General features: G+C 37.5%; 1 protein-coding gene and 1 long non-coding RNA gene across 2 annotated transcripts in view; one reads left to right on the top strand and one right to left on the bottom strand.

Annotated features, from left to right (window-relative positions):
* Positions 1–3,072, top strand: part of ADAM10 (ADAM metallopeptidase domain 10) — a 144,348-nt gene extending 141,276 nt beyond the window's left edge. The window contains exon 16 of the mRNA XM_006056746.4: positions 824–3,072. Within this exon, the coding sequence (XP_006056808.1) occupies positions 824–918 (95 nt within the window). The 3' untranslated portion in view covers positions 919–3,072. The remainder of the gene's footprint in view (positions 1–823) is intronic.
* A 5,746-nt stretch (positions 3,073–8,818) lies between these two features.
* On the bottom strand, positions 8,819–14,933 carry LOC123328065. Its single transcript, XR_006542802.2, has 3 exons — positions 14,661–14,933; positions 14,546–14,582; positions 8,819–8,943 (listed from the first exon to the last, which is right to left on the bottom strand). It is a non-coding gene; the product is annotated as an uncharacterized LOC123328065 (long non-coding RNA).
* Between the last annotated feature and the right edge of the window lie 252 nt (positions 14,934–15,185).

The raw sequence follows: 15,185 nt of genomic DNA, 5'->3' as shown, positions 1-15,185 counted from the left end.
AGGGAAGCAGACGAAATTTGATTTCGATGTCATTGCTTTTCAGATTACTGCTTTAGCAGTCAGGAACTTTTGTCAATTTCTTAGGGATTTCCAAGGGCCATGTGACACTTTTTAACTACACTACCAGTTCATTTTATTGAATGAGACTACATTATTCTCATTCAATGAAAATTCTTTTACTTAATTTCATTTTAAGAAAATGCCAGCTCTTAACTGCTATTTATTGAACCCTCACAAAAGATGTTGAGCACTTTTACATGAATTATCATATAATCTTCACAACAGACTATATGAGTTAGTTAATTGTCTCTGTTTTACAGACTAATCATCTGAGCTTCAGAGAGTTTAAGTCATCTGCTCAAAGATACCCAGCAGTTTCTTCCTCATGCAGTCTGTCCTCAGAATCCATATTAATCTGATAGTTGTAGCTTTTTAGCAATTGTAATGTGGCGAGTCTCAGTTGAGATGTATTGTAAATATTAAATGCCTACCAAACTCTGGCTTCCCTGGTGGCTCAGATGGTTAAGTGTCAAACTCTGAAGAATTAGTCTTTTTAAGATGAAATATTTTATTAATAATTATTAATATTTTGGCTATATTGGGTTAATGAAATGAAAATATTATTGAAATTATTTTACCTGTCTCTGTTTTATTTTTTACATTATGCCTACCAGAAAATAGAAAATTATGTATGCGGCTCATACTGTATTTGTTTTGGACAGAGCTGGTCTAGAACCTCTTTTTTTATTGAAATGGCAACTTTGTCTTTAAAAGATTGGAAAGCTCATGATAAACCTCTTTTGCTTTTGTTTGTGACCCACAGGCACTTTAAAGAGGAGAAGACCTCCCCAGCCCATTCAACAGCCCCAGCGTCAGAGGCCCCGGGAGAGTTATCAGATGGGACACATGAGACGTTAACTCAGCTTTTGCCTTGGTTCTTCCTAGTGCCTACAATGGGAAAACTTCACTCCAAAGAGAAACCTATTAAATCATCATCCCCAAATGAAACCCTCACAAATAACAGTAGAAGAAAAAAAATGGCAAGAGATCATTTCCTCAGATCAGGTGGAATTACTTAAATTTTAAAGCCTGAAAATTCCAATTTGGGGGTGGGATGTGAAAAAAAAAGGAACCCCATTTTCTTATAGACAGATATTTTTAACCTAATGGCACAAAGTCTTAGAATATTATTATGTGCCCCGTCCCTGTTCTTCGTTGCTGCATTTTCTTCACTTGCAGGCAAACTTGGCTCTCGATAAACTTTTATCACAAATTTAAATATATATATATTTTTTTCAACTGCCAATCAAGGCTAGGAGGCTCGACCACCTCAACATTGGAGACATCACTTGCCAATGTACATACCTTGTTATATGCAGACATGTTATTTCTTACGTACACTGTACTTCTGTGTGCAATTGTAAACAGAAATTGCAATATGGATGTTTCTTTGTATTATAAAATTTTTTCCGCTCTTAATGAAAAATTACTGTTAATTGACATACTCAGGATAACAGAGAATGGTGGTATTCAGTGGTCCAGGATTCTGTCATGCTTTACATGGGCAGTTATGAGAAGAGAATCAGTTTACCTTTTCCTCATGATGGAGTTGGTTCTGATATTCATTTTGTTTTATCAAATGGCTGCTAAGAGCACAGGATTGATGACGCTGAAGAACACAGTTAAGTGTTGTGAAAACTGGACATATGCAGCATACTACTACTTCAGACTTAGTTCTTTATGTAAATGTCTGATTTCTGCTTACTTATTTTAAACTTTCTAATTCAATTCCATTTTTGAATTGATAGGTGAAATTTTTATTCATGTTGGTAGCAGTTAGGTCAATGAAATGATTCTTTTTATTTGCAGCCTCTTCTTTGTATGTTAATTATGTTTTGGGTTTTGTCCGATATGGAAAAGAAAAGCTGTGTGTCTGTTTTATCAAGATATTTGAACAGAGTTTTCAGCATATCATGATCATTGGTAACCACTAAAGAGGAGTGATTTGCTCAACTAGTAGTTAAAATTGTAGATAGGCCTTCCGACACTTTTTTTCCCTAAGATATTTTATCAGCAATGAAGGTGAAACAGCACAATGTCCCATTCCAAATTTATTTTTTAAACAGGTGTAAATAATTGGCTTTTTAAAGAAAGAAGTCAAAAGCATTTAATGTATTAACGGGCTTATTGCTATGCAGGAATGGAAGGGGGCATTACAAAAAAAAACTTTAAGCTTGTGACATATTTATTGCTTGTTTTCCAACTACATCATGTTAAATTAGAAGTAAACAGCTATGATTTTCCTGGCTTCACATAGGAGGCAAATTTAGGCAAAGTTGAAATGATTTGTGTTTGGCTTTTTTTTTTTTCCTTTTTTTTCTTAAGAGTATAAGGTTTACACAATCATTCTCATAATGTGACGCAAGCCAGCAAGGCCAAAAATGCTAGAGAAAATAATGGGATCTCTTCCTTGTAAACTTGTACAGTATGTGGTGACTTTTTTCAAAATACAGCTTTTTGTACATGATTTAGAGACAAATTTTGTACATGAAACCCCAGATAGACTATAAATAATTCTAAACAAACAAGTAGGTAGATATGTATGTAATTGCTTTTAAATCATTTAAATGCCTTTGTTTTTGGACTGTGCAAAGGTTGGAAGTGGGTTTGCATTTCTAAAATGGTGACTTTTACTCCGCCAGAGTTCTTAGTAACTTCTTGAGTGTGCTAGACTTTGAACATGTACATTTTTTGCTTGAAATGTTATCCTGTGGTAGGGTTTTGGCAGGTATACAACTGCCCTATTTTATTTTGAGTCTAAGTTAAATGTTTTCTGAAAAGAGATACGTGCACTGAACTCTTTCCACTCCAAATCAAGATGTGGTAAAACAAGAGGATCGAGACAAGTGAGATCTAATACTACTGTCAGTTTAATGTCCACTGTGTTTTATACAGTATCTTTTTGTTCACTTTGGAAATTTTTACTAAAATTGCAAAAAATAAAGTATTGTGCAAAGATGTAAGGTTTTTTGAAACTTGAAATGCATTAATAAATAGACTTGATGAAATCAACTTGAAGGTTTCATACTCTTTGAACTTTAAGAACTATCAAAAGAAGCGTCCCGCAAGGCAGCCTTTCCTTCCTAAATGAAAGAGATGGTTAAGCAGAAAGGGAATTGCCTCTTCCCACACAAGTATAGATATCTTTATTCTTAGTTAGGACTCCATGTAAAAATTTTTGTGATTAGATCTCTTTCTATACACAGTGAACATTTGAAAAACATTTAACTAATCTCAACTGCTTTGCATTATTTCTAATCAGTATTCAGAGTGCTTAAACGTGTCTTAGTGGAAGAGCTGAGTCATTTTGGAAACTGTGGTCTTATATATTTTTTACAAAGTTTTGAATGCTAAATACTTCATTTATTTTAAAAGTTGAGTTTGATGTTGTGTATTTTAAAAATTTGAGCCATGTTTTCCTGCTTTGTCAAATTCATAGCACGTAAGAAGACTTGACATTTCAGCCTTCCTAGAAAAAGAATTGTAAGCCTGGAATAGTGCCCTGCACAGAATAATCTACCCCAAACACAACTTATTTTTTTAATATATTGAGGCCAGTTTTAAATAAGTAGTATTTGTTAAGTGAGTAAAAACATGCAATACTTTTTACTTTAATTCAGAAACCTCAAAATATGTATTATGTTTAATTATGTTTATTAAACTATCAATATTAACTCGGATGATTACAAGTTTACTGTTTTTACTTACAACTGCATATTTAAATTTTGTTTAGATTAAATCAGCAATGGAATAAATTATTACACTTTCTGGACTAGTGCCCTTTATAGTGTCAGAAAATATACAGTTTGGGGAGGGACTTCTTTATAGGAATGGCAGCTTTATCTGATCAGTCTTGTTTTCTGAGGTGTTTTCAGCAGTTTTTGCTTTGGGTACTTTGTTTTTTGTTATATTACAGACTAGTGAAAACTGAAGATTTCTCCAAACTGAGCAAACCACTCTCAAAGTTCTTATATTTGTCCCTGTGGTCTGTACATTTTAAGACCTAAGGATTATTATTTCTCCAAAGGTGGGATTAGTGTCCATGGCAGCTGTGCAATTATGGATTCTTGTTCTTGGGAAGGGTTTTAATTTCCTAAGTATTTCTAATCGAAAGTATAAGAGAGTCAATGTAGTAAGTCCATTATAAAACTGGACAGCCCGTCTTCAGGGGTTTAGGAAATGATGTTCCTTATCCAGATTTAAAGAGTCAGGGTCTCCCAAAACTAGAGAGCGAGTTGGATTTAGCTTTAAAGCAGCTGCCAAGGACAGTTCTTCTTCAGAGAAGTCACTAATGTTGCAAGAAATTGTAGTTTCCTGAAAAGCACTTTTGACTTCTGAGTAGCAAAAAGGATAATCAGTTTGCCTCACAGAACTCAGCTTCAGTTTCAGCATTTCTGGTTTTATGTTCTCATTTAAAAACAGCTTCCATTCAAATCTTTTTCTGTTTATTACCCGTTTAGTTTTTCCACTCTCATTTCTGTATACAAACCTTTATATTTAGGATACAAGAGAACCCTTGTATTCTGCACTACTGTCTTATTTGTGTATGTTAAATGCAAACATGTATGCACTATTTTCAGTAGAAATTTATGTTTTGTAATTGATAAGCTTTTCAGAGTATTTGATCTCTCCTATGAAAAACAATGCAATGCTAGGTAAAAATGGAGGGTAGAGCAAAATACTTATCAGCCTCTGTTTTTTCCTAAAATTTCTGCTAAAATCACAGTGATTGGGGGAAGAAAAGATCATATCCAACAAGGATAAGGAATACTGGAGATAACAAGAACAGCATTTTGTAGACTCTGGAAAGCATCTGGAGAAGTAGTGTCTGACTTGGCAGATCCTGGGAAGCCAAATCCTAAACCAGCATCGGAAACATGAGAATAGCCCAGTTTCTGTTGTTAACATTTTGGGATACAGTCTTCAACACTTTTCTATGTAGCTTTCTTATTTAACAATAGATTGATAGTGTATCTACATAATTTTAATGACTGTAAACATTTCATTCTTTGGATGTATTGTACATTTTAAAAAACCTATTGTTTGGACATTGAAGTTTTTAGATTGTTCGTTATTTTAAGTAATCCTTTAAGGAAAATTCTAAGCCAAATAATGAAATAAATTCCTAAAAGTGGAATTAAATGTGAGTTAAAGACTTTCTAAAGGTTGTTGATAAAAATTATGATGCTGTCTTCCAGATAATATGTACCAAGTTATACTTCTTCCATTAACGTATATTAATTAGCATATTATATAGATAATTTATTAAAATCTGAGAGCCCTCTGGTTAAAAATTCACATGCATGTAGCCATGTGGACTTATTAGAAACAATAGTAGAAGACTCCTGCTTAGTTGACTTTGTTAGCTTTGGACAAAACCCAAATGAAAGTCAAAAGTAGTGCCCTGATGTGGTCTCTAAATATCACTTTCTTCAAAGAAACCTGACTTCCTTGGATAACTGGCTAATTCCAGGTATAGGGAAAGAAATGTGTATGTAGAGCCGAGAAAAAGCACTGTCATACCAGAAAGCAAGGAAGCTACTAGAGGTCTATCAGAAAAGATTCAGGAAGCATCTTGAGGAAATTTTCATTGGCCAAAACTTTTACTCTATGAATTAATAATGATAGTTTACAAAACTCTAGTTACCTTTGGAACTTAACTATTCTAGCTAATAAAGAGGAGTGATACAGTATCACCATTTTCATCCCACAATGATTAAGGGACCCAGACAATGATCAGTAGTGACCACTAACCTCACAAAAAAGCAGTCAAATAATTTGTGCCTCCTAATGGAAACACATACCACTTATGAAGCATTCCAGCCAAAAGTCAGATCTGATCTTGATCAAGCCTCTGGATCTAACCACCTCTTTACTAGAAATGACACCCATGGCTCAGCAGGTAAAGAATCCGCCTACAATGCAGGAGACACAGGAGACTCGGGTTAGATCCCTGGATTGGGAAGATTCCCTGGAGGAGGGCATGGCAACCCACTCCAGTATTCTCGCCTGAAGAATCCCATGGTCAGAGGAGCCTGGTGGGCTGTAGTCCACAGGATCTCAGAGACATGACTGAAGGGACTTAGCATGCATTCATGCAAAGGAACATGTCAAATGATACCACAAAAGATTTAATCAGCAAATCCAGACTGGAAAACTACAGGACAAATGACCCTGTTTCTTCACCAACTGAATTGCAAGGAAAAAAAGATGAATTAAGAGAGACTGAAGATATTATACCTGCCAGATGGTGTATCTGCCAGTACAATTTGTGGATTTATTTGGATCCTGATTGAAATAATGAAAAATAACACCATTGGGAAAACAGGAAAACTTAACTGGATATTTGATGATTTTAAGGATTTTTGCAGTTATTTTTAGGTGTGAAAATGGTATCACGGTTACATTTTTAAAAGGAGCCCTTTTAGAGATGTATATTGAATACCTAAAAGTGATGATAACGGTGTTTGCTTAAAAAAAGTTGTGAGCTGCAATTGGGTAATATCTGGGAGTAAAGTTGAAAACAGTTTTGACTGTGAGTTGATAATTGTTGAACCTGGGTAATGGCTGCTTGGGGATTCATTATAGTGTCTTTTCTACCTGTGTTCCTATTCAAAATTTTCTATAAAAATTAAAAAAAAAATTTAATGTGGATTATTCTTACAGAAGCTCATTCATTACTGTTTTTATTTTAGCAACAACTGACGACAATGGCCTATATTCATAATGATTTTTTAAATAATGATTTTAGTGGAATTAAACTTGAACCAGTCAAGCAAGCATAATTAATTATATTCTGCTCCAGTTATGATGAATGATTAATTGATTTCAACTGCTAGGGTGAGTGCTTGAAGCTATCAGTCACTCAGTAATCATAGCAAGCAGGCCATTAGATCCCTCCTTGCTCGCTAGATTTTGTGGGGCTTAATAGCTATTTAAGGAAAATATTTTCTATTAAAACATGTCAAGGCGTATGATCAGATTATCCACATTTAACCTGTGTGTCCCATATTAGAATGTGTTAAGTAGCTCAGTACAGTAAGCTGGATTCTAGTCTTTCTCCTTAAAATGATAATCATCCCTGGAGGTGGAAATATATCTTTAAAAAGCTATCTTGAAATTGTTTTCTGTGTAAAGAAATTAGAATAATTTGATCTAGTGTAAGTTGTCTTTATATAAAATGTGTATCTATTGTATGTGTTTTAGACATCATTTTGAAAAGTGAAACCTATTTGGTAATACAGAACTAATTAAGCAATTTTATTCTTCGTTCTCATGTATATTTTATTCCCCCCTCCCCGCCTTTTAGACAGTTTTTATTTCTAAACCTCAAAAGGCCTGCTTTTATAAAGTGTCAATGTTATGATTAACTTTTCATTATTTTGGATTTGTGATTGTAGTTTTTATTTTTTGCAGTGCCTATTAGTAGCAACTCTGATTAACTGAATTGACCTATTAACCGTTTTTTCTTCTCCCTTGAAACCTTATCAGAAGATGTTTGGAATTTTTTGGCTTATGTGGTCTGAACGTGCTGATTTGTGTGGACTGGTTGCCTTGGTTATTCACTGGATGGATGGATCTGTGTTAAGCTCTTGGTTGCTCCAGCACCTCTGCTGGATGATAGGAAATCAGTAGTGAACTTAACAGTCCCTGCCCTTGAGAAACTTAAGGCTGGTGGGTGAGACAGACACGAATTCTATATCATATGCTCAGTGCTCAGTCGTGTCCGACTCTTTGGGACCCCATGAGCTGTAGCCCACCAGCCTCCTCTGTCCATGGAATTTCCCAGGCAAGAATACTGCAGTGGGTAGCTGTTTCCTTCTCCAGGGGATCTTCCTGATCCAGGGATTGAACCCAGGTCTCCTGCATTGCAGGTGGGTTTTTTACTGTCTGAACCACCATTTGAGCAATACTCATGTGAATACATGTCAGTATCAACCATGATAAATGCTGTGAGGGGAGGCCTTGGTGGTCCAAGAGCTGGTTATGCAGAGATGGGATTGAGGAAGGAGATGGGACTAGTCAGGGAGGACATGGCGTGCATCCCCACAAAGTGATGCTTGAGTCCAAATCTGAAGAATGAAGAGAGATTAAATAGGTCAAATAGGGTTTTTATTAATAGTGAATGGTTATATATTGGGCACTGAGAGCTAGTTTCTCTTTCGGGAAAGGTAATATTTTTTGCTCTTGATTGTATCATATGTGAACCCAGCTATTTGGATTCCTTTGTGCATTTTTTTAAATGATTTTTCATTTTTGTAGAACATATTCATTTACTGAAGAGCTGGCTTGTACTTTGGCAGATGTCTTACTTGGTTACTGTTCTTAAGGATGTTGGCAAAAGTTTGAGAGTTGTAAAAGGCCCTTGGCTTTGCAGACCTTGGTATCTGTATCCTGGCTACCATAAACTGAGAATCAGGACCTCTAACCTCCTACCGTGCTGGGTGAGGTGTCCTTCTTATTTGCTGCATTGTGGCATTCTGTTTGGGGCTTCCCAGGTGGCACAGTGGTAAAGAACTTGCCAGTCAACGCAGGACACGCGGGTTCCATCCCTGGGTTGGGAAGATCCCCTGGAGTAGGAAATGGCAGCCCACTCCAGTATTATTGCCGAGAGAATTCAGTGGCCAGAGGAGCCTGGTGGGCTACAGTCCACGGGTTGAGTCAGACACGACTGAGCGAGCACACGTGCAGGCGCAGCATTCTGTGCATCCTCTGTCATAGCACATATCACATCGTGGTGTAATCCTGCCCCACCCAAGCCAAGCTCTCAGAAGAATCGTCCATTCCCAGTGGCTACTTCAGTTCCCATTCGCTTATCAACCTGCTGTGTTTTGTCCTCAGCCTCCCAGGGACTGTAATCCAAGTTCTTAGGGAGCTCATAATCTAGTGGAAAGGAAAAATGCCAACAATCATAATGCAATGGTATTTGTGCATAAACTATGAATACAGTGTAGCTAGAAACTCAGAGGAGACGCCTGTGTGAGCCAATATTTCCCAAAGGATATATGCTTGAGCTGAATTTTGAAGTTTTGGTAAAAGCCCAAACTTACTTTTACTTTTAGATATAATTTAACTGCAAGGCAGTTTCTTGACTGTTTCATGCTGTTATACTTTGATGCCAGTGGGAAGCCAGTTTCCTCTGTCTGGATTGCCCTTCTCTCTTGGTTCTTCTGTAGTGCTGAATTTTATTGATCGCCATTTTCTTGAACTTGTATATAGTAGTATTCAAGAAACATTTGTATTTTAATCAAGGGTGTGTGCTTTGCACAGTTGGCAGTGTGGCTAATTTCATGAAATAATACACAAAAGTTAGTGTCATCATGTTACCCACACCCATAGGAGTCTCTGATTCTAAGTCCCTTGGCAGCATGTCTTCCTCCTCTCACCCCCAGAGAGAAGTTTGCTTTCAAAATCTAATATGCATTTGTATTTTTAGAATATAAAATATACCCACCATGTTTTGCACAAGTGGGGAAAGCACAGCTTAGCTTTGGAGTGTATAAGCAACACATTATAACTCCTGGCACAAGAAGTAGATTCCTAAAGCTCAATTTAGAAATTAAATGGGAAGGCCCTAGCTTCTTTGTATGTGTGGACAAGTGTTTGCTTTAGCTAAATCATCAATAGTATTTTTTTGTCTGATTATTTCATAATAAAAGGTAGAAGTTAAACATTTTCTCTTCCTGCAGCAAATGTCCAGATCAACATTTTTCTATAAATTTCACAAAATACTAGTTCCATAGGTTTTAAAATAACTATTCAAAAAAATAAGTTGCAAGGGGATGTGGATTCCAGGGTCAAATGAAAATGCTGAGCAAAAGTCAAAAGGGTTTTTGTTTATTGACTGAGTTTTTAAAAAGTTAGGTTCTTCTAAGTGCATCTAATACTGTATATTAACTCTGATTGTGCTCTCTAAAAGGGTCTTATAGAGTGCTTCCAAACCAGGAAACTCCTGTTCTCTTCTGTCCCCTCCATCCGAGGGTCTAGATTCTGTAGAAGCATTGTGTATTGCTGTGTAGAAGGTGTATACCTTTGTAAGATCCCCATCCAGGGCCACGTTCTCTTACCTAAGGAATTCTCACAGGTTTGGAGCTTCACAGATACTACACTTGTCACCTATGAAGCATGGGTCACAGAGGTTCAGAGGTCAGGCTTCCAGCCTGCTCCTTCAGTCTTACATGCATCTTTGCTTTCTGTGAGTATGGTTACCAACTTTGTTGATCTTGTATCCCAAACTGAAAAATCTTGAGTAAACGTTCATAATATGGAAATATTTATAAATAATGCAAATGTTATACTTATGTTTCTATGTTTTAAAATAAGCAAAAATGTAAAGGGATGAGTAAAAGATTAATGGGAGCTACGATATTTGTTCCCTCATTCCTATAGGTCTTCTCGCACACACCTTGGTGTGGACCCAGCCCACTTTGTAAACTTCTGGCTTTAGAGACAGAATCTACATATCTTCCCAGTCAAGTAGCTTTCATCCTCCCCACATTCCTGGGTTAAGTATGCTTTCCGATGGAACACCAGAGCTGTTGAGGAATGCAGGGCACTCTTAGCTACTCACTTCTGAAGGCCTCCAAGATAAAGTAAACAGTAAATGGAAAAAGCAAGTATTAATAAATATGTGTAGCATGATGACTTCTGTGTGAAATTTTTGAAGTTTGTAAAGATACATAATTTATGTATAGAAAATGTCTACTTGATACATTGGAAACTGTTAAATTATTTCTGAGCTCTGGAATTAAGGGTCTTGGGAGAGGAAGAGGTTTTATTTTTAACTTTTTTCTTCCATATTATTTGAACTTTTATGAAATATTCTTTTTATAATAAATAATTTAAAAATGACTGCATATAGTGTGATGTCAAATATAGTGCAATACACTGTCATTGTTGATGGTTGAAGTTGGGTGATTGGAACATTGGCTTCCTTACTATGTTTCTACTTTTATGTATCTTTGAATATTACCATAAATGAAAATTTAAAATTAAAAATAAATGCACCACAGAAAGAGTCTATAGAAATACACCACATAGTAATTGATTGTTTTGGGAATAGGAAGAGAGCTGAGGAATGGAGCTTCAGATAGCTTCTCCCCATAAGTTCTTATGTTCCATGAGCGTGTGTTGCTTTTAAGGGGTATAAAATACTTGTTTGACTTCCCTTAAGTATATACTTAAGGAATATACAAAATGAATGCACAAGCCATGAGTGTTTAATGGGTAGGGCTCAGCTGTATCATAATAAGATCTTGAGGCTTGTTTTGTATTAGGCTTCTTGAGCTCAATAGATAATAAACAAAGGTGAAACTCCAAGGCATGGCCAGGCAGCTCTGCACTTCCCCAGCTGCATCAGGGAGAGCACAGCTAAGGGTTTGCTGTGAATGATTTGCACTGTGAGCCAGTTCCCAGGCTCTGTAACGTGAAAGACATAGAGTACCTAGTGACAGCTCTCACGATAGGGTCCAAGGGAATTAATACATAAAGGATATTTTCTGTTGCCAGCTGCAAGTGCTGGGCTGTGTTCATAGACATAGAATCTGTAAGGAAGAAAATGATGGTTCATTAACTGAGTGACTTGTTAAAGTTAGTTAAGCTTTAAGTACCTCATCTGTGAAACAAGGATGATAATATTAGCTACCTCGGGGACTGTGATGAGGATTAAATGAGAATGTTTGTAAGGCACCTTGCATATGGTGAGCACTCAAATGCCAGCTATCCTTGTTTTCATGTGAAAACCTGCTTACCGAGCTGAGAACATTTAGCTTGTGAGCAAGTGTTCACTGATTAAGTATTTTCTCAAATAGCCACGTGGTTAGGGATGGTTGGTCTTTGGTTGATGCTGTCAACTCTCGCAAGTTTAAGTGTGGGCACATAACCCAGTCCGGCCAGGAAGATATGCGGGGATTCTGACTTTCTCTGGTTGTTGTTAAGTCTTAGTGTGCTGCCTGAGGCTGCAGCATCCAACTTGCTATCAGCCTGAGGATGAAGCCAACATCAAGGTTGGTGGGGGGGGGGGGAACCACTTCATCTTAATGATATTAAAGAGCTGCTGAATCAACCTTCCCCAAAGCCCACGTTATCTTGAGACTTCCTGTTTGTTGAGATTTTTTTTTTTTAATGTTTTTTATTTAAGCCAGTTTGAGTTAGCTTCTAAAAGCATAATGATAGAAACTGTACCAGAAAATATTTGTGGTAGGAGTGGTGGCATTTATTCAGTGATAGTTATTGAGTCCTTTGAAACGAGAAAATAAACAACAAGAGAGGAAGTTTTGACACATGAGGAATGAGGAACAGGAGGCTCTAGAAAGATTAGCAGCCTGAGCGCATTGTGCATTTTTTCTGCTTGCAGCCTAACCCACCTGCCTCTCCTGAGCAGAGCAGCTGCTGGGGCCTCCAGGAGGCAGACAGTGCCTGGAATGTTGGTGAGGTGTTACCATCCTGACAGAGGATGTTGGGGGTGGGGGGAGGTCCTTGGGAGTGTACCTGGTCTCCCTGGTTCCTGAGGAGCTGAGCAGGTGAGTGGAGTTGCTTCCAACCCTGAGTTGAAGAGGTGAAAAGACCAGGAAAGGCTTCCTTCTCGTGCTTCCCTGGAGGACTGGCAACCTGTCTGCTGCTAAGCTGTGACCAGGGGAAGTTGAGACTGCTGTTCCTTCCACTACTTTGGGAATGCTCCCACTTAAGGTACCCCAATACATGGGACAGAGCCCGAAGGAACAAACAAGGGAAAAGAAGCTCCCTTGTGGGGCCCAGCAGCCAGGGAGAAGGATTACAACAGAACCCTCAGAGCAGAAATGGCTGTTGGCATAGATACCTTGAACCAAAAGAATAAGAAAATTTGAGACTTAAGTGCAACGCGCACGCGCGTGCACACACACACACGCACACTCTGATTTTCTGAGACCAAAAAAGATTTTAATGTAAAAATTTCAAGAGATGAAGGAGACAGTGGTCACGGTTGATGTCTGAATTAGTATCATGGAAGATAAGAGAAAGACACCTCAAAGCACGGTGCAGAAACACAGATATAAATCAGGAGATGGATAGACACTGAGAAGGGGGTGGAGGATATACTAGAAGAGGCAATCTGTAATATAAGGAGTTTCTTAGCTGATAAGAGATTTGCATCTCACAGAGTTCCAAGAACGATTGATAATAAAAAATACTCCTAGGCATATTATATCTCTGAGCTACAAGAATAGAAAAAAATCTTATGAGTTTCCATAGCAAAGAACAAGTTACCCCTAAAGGAGGAAGAGCCATCCTAGTACTGAACTGCTTATTTACAACATGGAATGCTGCCACCAATGAGAGAAAAGGACTCTATGGAAATTGAGTGAACTTTTAGTTCACTCAGTCTTCCAAAATAACTCAAGAAATAAATTACCAATTTCTTTTACTTAGTGACCAAATAAACTCGGAGTCAAAGTCTCCATAAGAATGACGAAGGGCCAGGAGAATGTAAAATGTAAAATGGTAGAAGTGATCACCACCCAAATCAGGGTGTATTACTAGCACCTGGATGGACACAGTGCCTGGAGAAGCTCAACTCTGACTGAGGCATGCTGCTGGGCTCTCCTCTCTGTGAAAGCCTGTTCTTTTCCTGAACTGATCACATCACCATCTGCCTTGACAACTCCTCTAAAAACAGTCTGGAACTAAACATAGAGAAGCTCAGCAAGTCTGGGCATTGCAGGTGGGTGGGAAGCAGGGGAATGTTCCAAAGGTCTCCTTTGGAGCGTTAGCTGTGGGACTGGCAGGGGAAGTGGATGTATTCTAAGGTTTGGAGTGAAAACGCTGAAAGAATATTTTCATGGGAGAAATTTATGTCTGGTTTTCATATAATGGCAAAGTAAAGTCATTGCTATCTGATTATGAGCAACAGGAAAGGGACACTAGCAGGAAATATAAGGAAAATTCACAAGACAAGTCATGTTAACAAGATGGAAAGGGGAAATAATATCAATTTGATCAGTCTGCAAAAATAAATACAATGAAAAGTAGGAAATAAGTAAGCCAATAACTAAAATAAGATAGAGGGGTACAATTATTATGCTAAATTTGAAGGGACTGGTTTTTTCCCACTAAAAGAGACACCTAGATTGAGCTGGAAATATAAATGAACCAGCTATACAACATCTAGAAGGAAAATGTCTAAAACTTTTAAAGAAAAAATTATAAAGAAAGGGATGGACAAAGATACTAAGCAAATATAATTTAAAAAATAGCAAATTTAAGAGTAGACAAGGAGAAATTTAACATTAAAAGCAACATAAGAGGAATTTTATCTAACCATGTAAAGCACATATGCAGAATTGGCATTAGTTAAGACTATGTGTACCAAACAATATAGATGTAAAGACAACTTGATATAAATTTTGTAGATTTCAAAACATGTTTGTCCTTGACGGGGGACGAGGAGCCATTAAACAAACACACCCACACATTGTCAGGACCAGGGTAGGGGGACTGAGGCACTTACCTTTGGTGTGCAGTTTAAGGTTGCTCCAAAAACTCAGCTATCAAGAGAAACAATATTTTAGTGCAGTATTAAAAAAAATCAAAATTAATGCAAAAACCTATGATGAATGAAATACCATATTTTATATGAAGACAGGATCACTGATTTTTTGTTGTTGTTGTTGTTCCAAAATGGCATGGTCACGTATAATTTTTCCAGAAGAATTAAAAGATGTTAAGAGTGGGTGGGAATAGGGGGGTGGGGGCCAAAATAGTCATTCGAATTTTCCTAAAAGATTTTACAGAAAAACCCGGACAAACTCTTTGGCAGCCCAATACATTTGTGTAGGGTGGGATAATCTTTATTAAATTACCCTTGGGGCAGTACCACCTCAGTTGGGACTTTAAGCATGGAAAGAAGCTGGGAGAATAGAAGGGGAAGGCAGAGAAGCAATAGAGAGCTTTGCACCTTTCAGAGAACTGAAAGACGGCCCATGTGCCTAGACCCAGGTTCTCAAAATTAGCACATATTAGATTCACCAGGAAAGCATTCAGATCTCGCGATACCCAGGCTTTACCCAGACCAAGTTAATAAAAGTCCCTAGGAGTGGGGCTGAGAAGTAGGCCCTTTTGGAAGCTTCCAAAGCAGTTCTAAGGTGCAG

This window comes from Bubalus bubalis, chromosome 11 (assembly GCF_019923935.1).
Source record: "Bubalus bubalis isolate 160015118507 breed Murrah chromosome 11, NDDB_SH_1, whole genome shotgun sequence".
In the NCBI taxonomy this organism is placed as follows: Eukaryota; Metazoa; Chordata; class Mammalia; order Artiodactyla; family Bovidae; genus Bubalus; species Bubalus bubalis.
Note: the sequence above shows the minus strand (reverse complement) of the source record. Positions and strands in the feature narration are given on the sequence as shown.